This window comes from Lepidochelys olivacea (genome assembly GCF_965140295.1).
Source record: "Lepidochelys olivacea isolate rLepOli2 genome assembly, chromosome: 14".
In the NCBI taxonomy this organism is placed as follows: Eukaryota; Metazoa; Chordata; order Testudines; family Cheloniidae; genus Lepidochelys; species Lepidochelys olivacea.
Window position 1 is genome coordinate 36,682,440 of NC_140424.1, and position 8,892 is coordinate 36,691,331.

Here is an 8,892-nt window from a genome sequence, read left to right on the forward strand (position 1 = left end):
GAAGGGTGTGTTCACACATCAGTTAGAATACGTTTTTTTAACTCAACCATAACAAGGTTTTTCCAGCTCATTACAACATCCCCCACCTCAGCGGAGGCTCAGGCTAGTCACCCAGGCTTGGCCCCACCCTACAATGTTCACCCAGCTATTTTTTGGCATGCTAGCACAAGCCCTACTAGTACGAGTCTGCCTGCCTAGGCTGGGAGGCTCACCTTCAGCTGCCGTGTAGACGTACCCTCAGTGGTTCAACTACTGTCATGCCTTCAATTAGTTCCTGTGTATTAATTTGAATCAGAGTCCTAAGAATTCAAGTACTACTCAATGGGTAGAATTTTCAAAATCACCAAAGTGACTTCAGAGCCTCCGTTCTCCTTTCAGAAGGACCTAAGGATGGGGGAATCTGTGTCTCATTGAAAGTCAATGTGATTTATGCTTCTAAGTCAGCTAGGCACTTTTGGAAATTTTACCCCATGTGCTTCAGGATGAAAGATGCTGGCACTTGTCAAATATGTCATGACTAGCATTTCCTCCATGCCTAACTGCTGGTTTTTTTTACTTGACATTGGTTTTGTTGTTTGTTGCTGCTGCTGTAGCAAAGAGGTTGTGTCAACAAAAATCATTCACATAATTTATTTTACTTTGTTAGCCATTAATCTGTTTAGGGTCTGATGCACTGGGTCTTAGGGAATGTCTACACTGCAAAGTAAGCCCAAACTCAGACTCAGGCTCGAGGATTTCAGTCTGACAAACGCACATTCAACCACCATTCTACACCTACTGAGAATGTAATTAAACCTTCTTTTGCCAGGGCCTCTGTGATCAGGATACTGTTTCATAAGCCCAGGCAAAAGGGGGTACATGGGATCCTCTAGAATAACCGTGGGAACAGTAACTCCATTTATGACATTGTCATTTGGAATAGTGTTTTGGCCTATCCATGAAGGTAGACGCCTGGCTGGCAGAAAACCCTGGCATCATGAACTTTTCCCGTGCAGCCCAAGTTGGCGTCCATAAATTGGCCTCTGTGGTCCCCAGGGGCCTGCATGCCCATGGAGTAGTACCCTTTGCAGTGTATGTACTCCTGCTCCTTGAGGAGGGCAAGCAATGGGCTCATGAGTCCCATCAGTGGCCCCAGTGCAGTGGGGAAACCCTATTCTCCCCAAGCCAGCAGTTACTTCAGGGATATTGTTTATGCCCCCACCTTTGGATAAACCACACACCTGATCACCTCAGAAACCTCGGCCACCACTTTACCTTCCAGTCAACTTTCCAACCCCAAACTGGTTAGCAACAGACCTGTAGGACTCTGGGGTGTAGAAATCCACTTTTGAACAGGAATGGCTTCCTTCGCGTATATGTCATGGTGCTGAAGGGTCCGGGCAAGCTGCTCACAAGGCTCCACAAATCTAGCTTTCTTCATGAGCAAATTCTAGTCATCCCAGATCCGCTTGACTATGGGGTCCCACTGGTCTGTGCTTGTGGCCCTGCTCCAGAAGCGCTGGTCTACACAGAGGGCATCAGCAGCTCTCCCGAGAGCCGTGAGCACCATCAGCCAGTTTGAGTCTGACAGGTCTGTTTCACGCCCCGCCCCCCTCCTCCGACAGGTGCCTTCTTCAGCAGGTCAGAAAATGCCCCCGAAACGTCCACCAGCACTTCATGGACTCTCTGCCCGTTACCTGAAACAGAAGTGAAAGCACAAGCAAGACAAGTGCTTCAAACGCTGACTCCTCCCTGTTGCTGGCTCCAGCCGTCGGGCACGTGTAGACTCAAAAGACAACTCGGCCAGATGCCTTGGCAGGATGCAACAGCTTCCGGTAAAGTGCCACGGGATGGACAGTCAAGTTTTCCCACAGGGCATCACAAAGGGCTAGAACGGCTACCGCTGGGGAGGGTGCTAGGAAACCTGGCACAGGCTGGTTTGACTTAGGTTTGCGTAGTGCAGCACAGATGCCTGAGCACTGGCGTGAGGCCCGGGTCCAGAAATTCTAAACCTTAGCTTAATATGCAGTGTGGACGCTCAAGCCCAGGTTTACACCCACCGAGCCAATGGGTTCAAGTCCCGCAGACCCTAGGCTTACATTGCAGTATAGGCACATCCTTACGCCCCTTCTACCCATTGCAAGATGGCATATAGTACAAGAGTGGGAAGTCCAGTACAATCTTCCCAGATATAAACTTATGGAGCTTTTGGGAATCCAGGACATCAAGGAGACAGAAAATATTTGAACCAGCTAATTCCACCCACAGAGATCTGAGGCCAATGCCAAGTAAAACATGGCATTTTCCCAACTCAGAGAGAGCAGAGAAATAGATGAAACACGTATCTGAAATCCCAAATGTCACCATGTGGAGTGTAGAGTGCAAGACAGTAAGGTTTCCAATTAAGGCAGTAGCAAGTATCAGCTTTAGCCATGAATGGGAATGTCGTCATCCCAAAATGTAGTATGTCCTCACATTCCCCAAAGCAGTTCCCACTGGCATGAGCTAGGGCCCTGTCAAGATTCCTTCCCCACTCTGAACTCTAGGGTACAGATGTGGGGACCTGCATGAAAACCTCCTAAGCTTACTTTACCAGCTAAGGTTAAAACTTCCCCAAGGTACAAACTATTTTACCCTTTGCCCTTGGACTTCTACTGCCACCACCAAACATTTATCCGGGTTTATTTTATTAGGAAAGCATTGTTTGGAAACGTCTTTCCCCCCAAAAATCCTCCCAACCCTTGCACCCCACTTCCTGGGGAAGGTTTGGTAAAAATCCTCACCAATTTGCATAGGTGACCACAGACCCAAACTCTTGGATCTTAAGAACAATGAAAAAACATTCAATTTCTGAAAAGAAGGATTTTAATAGAAGAAACAGTAAAAAAGAATCACCTCTGTAAAATCAGGATGGTAAATACCTTACAGGGTAATTAGATTCAAAACATAGAGAATCCCTCTAGGCAAAACCTTAAATTACAAAAAGACACACAGACAGAAATATTCATTCTATTCAGCACAGCTTAATTTCTCAGCCATTTAAAGAAATCATAATCTAACGCATATCTAGCTAGATTACTTATTAAATTCTAAGACTCCATTCCTGTTCTGTCCCTGGCAAAAGCATCACACAGACAGACTCTTTGTCTCTCCCTCCCTCCAGCTTTTTAAAGTATCTTGTCTCCTCATTGGTCATTTTGGTCAGGTGCCGGCGAGGTTACCTTTAGCTTCTTAATCCTTTACAGGTGAAGGATTTTTCCTCTGGCCAGGAGGGATTTTAAAGGTGTTTACCCTTAGAATCATAGAATCATAGAATATCAGGGTTGGAAGGGACCCCAGAAGGTCATCTAGTCCAACCCCCTGCTCGAAGCAGGACCAATTCCCAGTTAAATCATCCCAGCCAGGGCTTTGTCAAGCCTGACCTTAAAAACCTCTAAGGAAGGAGATTCTACCACCTCCCTAGGTAATGCATTCCAGTGTTTCACCACCCTCTTAGTGAAAAAGCTTTTCCTAATATCCAATCTAAACCTTCCTCACTGCAACTTGAGACCATTACTCCTCGTTCTGTCCTCTTCTACCACTGAGAACAGTCTAGAGCCATCCTCTTTGGAACCCCCTTTCAGGTAGTTGAAAGCAGCTATCAAATCCCCCCTCATTCTTCTCTTCTGCAGGCTAAACAATCCCAGTTCCCTCAGCCTCTCCTCATAAGTCATGTGTTCTAGACCCCTAATAATTTTTGTTGCCCTTCGCTGGACTCTCTCCAAATTATCCACATCCTTCTTGTAGTGTGGGGCCCAAAACTGGACACAGTACTCCAGATGAGGCCTCACCAATGTCGAATAGAGGGGAACGATCACGTCCCTCGATCTGCTTGCTATGCCCCTACTTATACATCCCAAAATGCCATTGGCCTTCTTGGCAACAAGGGCACACTGCTGACTCATATCCAGCTTCTCGTCCACTGTCACCCCTAGGTCCTTTTCCGCAGAACTGCTGCCTAGCCATTCGGTCCCTAGTCTGTAGCGGTGCATTGGATTCTTCCATCCTAAGTGCAGGACCCTGCACTTATCCTTATTGAACCTCATCAGATTTCCTTCCCTTTATATTTATGATAGGCCCTACTAGATGAAAACTTTTCTTGCTCATTGAGCCAGATAGATTCCTTCACAGATCAGTGACTCCATCTGAATTCATTTGAGCAACATATATTAACTGATGACTTTTCCTCAGGGCCTCCTTCATCTCTTTGTTTCGCAGGCTGTAGATGAGGGGGTTGACCAGGGGAATCAGGACTGTGTAGAAGACAGAGAACACTTTGTTCAGGGCTATCTGTTTGTTGGTTTTTGGTAGCAGATACACAGTTATTAGGGTCCCATAGAAAACTGTAACCACAATGAGGTGAGAGGAGCAGGTGGAAAAGGCCTTTTGCCTCCCGGTGGTGGAAGGGATTCTCAGGATAGTAGCAATGATACAAACATAGGATGTCACAGTTAATAGAAATGGGCAAGGTGAGTCTAGGGAGGTGAGTATGAAACTAACCAGTGTGATCATGCTCGTGTCACTGCAGGAAAGTTTTAGCATTGGAGAAAAATCACAAAAGAAATGGTCAATTTCACTGGGGCCACAGAATGTTAATTGTGACATAAAACACATCATTATTACACAAGTTAGGAATCCGCTTATCCAAGACCCCCTGCTAGCTGGAGGCACAACCTGCTGTTCATCAGGGCTGCATAATGCAGGGGTTTGCATATTGCTAAATATTGATCATAAGACATTGCTGCTAGGAGATAGCATTCTGTAGCTGCCAAAAAATCAAAGCAATACAACTGTGCAAAACAGCCACTGACAGAAATGGTTCTGTCTCCAGTCAGGAGACTGGCCAGCATCCTAGGCAGGATGGCGGAGGTGTAGCAGGTCTCCAGGCAGGACAAGTTCCCCAGGAAGAAGTGCATGGGGGTGTGAAGGTGCTGATCAGCCACAACTAGCGCAATGATTAGGATGTTCCCAGACGTAGTCACAATGTAGATCACTAGGAAAACCAGGAACAGAAGGAGATTCCCAAATCCTAATTCCCAAATCCCAGGAGGATGAATTCTGTGATGACCGTTCGATTGTCCTCTTCTGCTTTCTCTATGAGGTGCATCTAGGAACAAATAAAAATACTAAAACTCAGAGGTGGGACTTTCAAAGGCACAAACATCCCATCACCTTAAGAAAGGGCAGAAGGACAAATATCCAGAGGCATTTAGGCACCCAAAGTTGCAGATAGATGCCTCATGGGATTTTCAACAGTATTTAGGCAACATAGGTGCCTTAAGGCCAGATTTTTAAAGCTATTTAGGTGCTGCAGCACTCAGCATCGCAATGTCCAAGCCTAACTCACTTTTTCCCCGATTTAGGCACCGAGGAGTTTACCTTCTATTGACAGCCAATGGGATTTAGACTCCTCCATGCCTATATCCCTTTTGAAAATGGAATTTAGGCTTCTCAATCAGTCAGGCATTGTTGCCACACTGAGCTCAGCAACCCCAAATAGCTTCAACAATCTGGGCCTGAGGGCTTTGCTGAATCAGGACCTTAATTCAAGCTATGCAGAGCCTCAAAGGATCTGCTGTTCCTCAAAGGATGCTAGCCACTGGGAAGTTTTAGACCACACTAAAAAGGTCAGCAGAGCTAAGAGATAGTAAAGGAATTGCTTTAACAATATCGATCTTGCAGCCTTTCCTCACATGAATAAATCCACGAGGTCTAATTCTGATCTCACAAACTGTTTTTTGCAATATTAACTTCTGCCAGAGATCCTCCCATTTTACAGCTGCCCAGGTGAGGTCAGAACTAGGAGCTGTAAATTCTGAGGACATGTACATTCTACATGCTATGTATTTTATTTTTAAATAACTGACTTGCTGCACTGAATATATGTTATTATTATTTTAATGGGAATTGGGGGTCCAAATTCCTGAAGTGGGATAGACAGAGGAGTAGGTGTGGTTGATCTACCATGTAATCTGGAAGAACACTGCAAAGAGATGATGCAGTGCTCAATGCCTCCCGACAGCTGCTGAGAGCAATCAGCTGACACTCCGATCAGTGGAGGAAAGGCTCTGCTGAAGACAACTAGCAGCTACAGGGTCAGGAACATGCACAGAACTTCCACTTTATGGGAAAATACAGAAGGACATTTTGAAAACAACTGCGGAAAGGAGTGAGCGTCCATGTGAAAGAGGCGAGTTGTCAGGGAGACAGAAAGGCATGCAAGCCCTGTCTAAAGGGCTGGGAGATGGGAGATAAAAGCTATGGGAATTGCCCTGGGTACTGTTATGCTCACAGCATACAAACAGGGAAGTTAGATTAAAACATCAAATACTGTCTCTGGAAGGTTGCAATGGAACATGACTTTATTGCATAAAATCCAAAACCCTAATGCACAAGAACCAAAACCTGAGAGAGAAAAAGCAGGCTGCTCCCTAGGGCAGAGAGACCCAACTCACCCAGCATTGCTCTAGGCTGGCTCTTTCCAGACTGACTGCTGAAAGACACTGATCTCATGCTTCCCTACAGAGCCCCTGGTCTGCAAGCAGGACCAGGAGAACCCTTGAGAGTTTAAAGTGAGAGCATATAATTTTAATGCAGTTTTCAATACACCACCGATGCCATAGAGAGAGAGGGAAAGATACAGGCAAAGAGAGAGAGACAGACAGGCACAGAGAGACATCAGACAGATAGAGGGAGATGTGTGAAACACTCCTATTTAACATTAGAGCTGATGGATTTTTTTTCCTTCACAGAAATGTTTGACTTTTTCTGAAAAAAATTGACAATCAAAATGTTGTGGCTGAAAACTGAAAATTTTCCAACAGAAGCTGAAAGCTTTTGATTTTTGACCCAATATTTTTCAGATTTTGGCTGAAAAGTTTTTGGGTTTTGGCCAATTTTTTTTTTTTAATGAAAACATGCCATTTTCCAGGGAAAGCAGACACTTTTCATGAAAAATTCTCATTTAATTTGAAAACCTAATTTTCCATAAAAAACCAAACCAAAAAAAAAAAAAAAAACAGTTTTGAGAAGAAATTTTCCAGAAGCTCTATTTAACATAAGAAATGTAACACATCCGAAAAGGCAATATAAAAAAACCCTCTGCATTCCAATGTTAGAGAAATAAAGAGACAAATTAGTAATACACTACTGATCTAGTGTATCACTGTAACCAATTTCACTCAAACAATCACTGAAACACCAAGTCAGCTAAAATGTGTCCAAGTTATCAGTTAACCAAGGCCTTGTCTACACTATGAAATTAGGTGGAATTTCTCAAAGTTGGTTTTGTAGAAGGCCTTTTTATACAGGCAACTGTGTGTGTCCCCACACAAATGCTCTAAGTGCATGCAGTCGGCGGAGTGTGTCCACAGTCCCGAGGCAATTAGAGAAGGTGTATCAAGCCACAGGCTGGCCATGAGCCACCTGAGCACAAGGATTGATTTTACTTATGGAATTATGGAGCAGCTGATTTTGCTTACTACATGGGACACATTACTCACCCAGTCACTATATCTCATCCACAGCATAAAAAGGGGCTTGGAAAACAACAGTGGGCTGAAAAGCAAGAGCAAAATTTCATAGAGAGGACTCAAAGGCAGGCAATCAAAGAAACACTGAAACACCCTGTCTGGAACAGGATAGAATGGGAAATGCTCAGAAACCAAAAGAAAGAGAGAGAGAGACAGACAAAGAGATAGAGCCTTTGTATTTCAAGTGTTTTCCTAGTAGTACACTGCATGGTCTACAGTCCTTAATCAGCCTTCACTCAGTGAAAATTCCCATACACCGAGAACAATGGAAGTGTGTTGGTTACAGACTGAGCAAAACCGTTGTATTTGAGCACCTCACAGTCCTTAATATATTTATCCTCACAACACCACAGTGAGATTGGAAAAGGTTTTTGTGGCCATTGTACAGATGGAGAGCTGAGGCCCAGAGGGCCAAGTTTGATAAAGTACTTAGTGCCTAAAAATGCAAATCAGTGCCCAGTGAGATTTTACAAAGTCCTTAATCAGACTCAGTGCCTAACTCTCGTTGAAGCCAAAGGGAGTTAGATGCCTAACCTGCTTAGATGCTTTTCAGTATTCCACCTGGTGCCCATCTACATCGTTTGGTGCCTCAACACCTTTAAAAATCTGGCCCTAAGCAATTCCCCCAAAGGCCCCCCCAGGGAGCCTGCAGGAGAACAGAGAATTGAACCCAGGTGTCTAACATCCCAGGTTAGCCCCCTATCCAAATCTATCCATAGCTATAGCTCACCACATTATTCAATTTCCTGAATTACAAAAAAGATCTCTTATGACAGTGAGTTCCAGGAGACAAATACACATTGTGTAAAAAGAAAATGGTTTTGTATCTGAGTGTTAAAGGTGTTGCCTGTTAAGTTGATTGGGTGACTCTTGATTTGGAGGTGCACCTAATGGAGTTTCTCTGTTCCATTCATTAGTCCTTAACATCCCGCATGTCCCACCTTGTTCATCTCTTCTTTAAATTAAACTCTCCGAGCCTTTTCTGAGGCTGGGATATTCAAAGGGACCTAAAGAAATTAGGCACAGTAGAAAATCAAGGGGATTTGGTCACCTGACTCCCTTGAAATTCCCAGTCCCATTAAACTCTGCCCATCCATGCATCTGCTTCTCTTCTCACCCTCTGCTCCATTCCCAGCCCCATGCAGCAAATGGGAAAAGAAGAGACGCTCTCCTCCCCCAGCTCTGAGACGGCAGGTGCAGCTCAGGACCCTGCATGCCAGAGCCAGCAGAGCGGGGTGTGAGCGCGCGCTCCTCATGCGAGTGCCTGAGACACTGAGAGTGCGACACTGACCAGCAGCGCAGCTGGGAAACTGCCCAGCGCCCTTCCCCGTGCACAAAGGGA

The 8,892-nt window shown here is 45.0% G+C and overlaps 1 protein-coding gene across 1 annotated transcript; it reads right to left on the bottom strand.

The window, feature by feature from the left end:
* Positions 1-4,143: 4,143 nt before the first annotated feature.
* LOC311530287 (olfactory receptor 6N1-like) lies at positions 4,144-5,125 on the bottom strand (the record flags this gene model as incomplete). The annotated part of the gene is given in 3 exon segments (XM_084646739.1): positions 4,144-4,673; positions 4,676-5,050; positions 5,053-5,125. Coding segments are annotated over 3 exon segments (978 nt in total).
* Between the last annotated feature and the right edge of the window lie 3,767 nt (positions 5,126-8,892).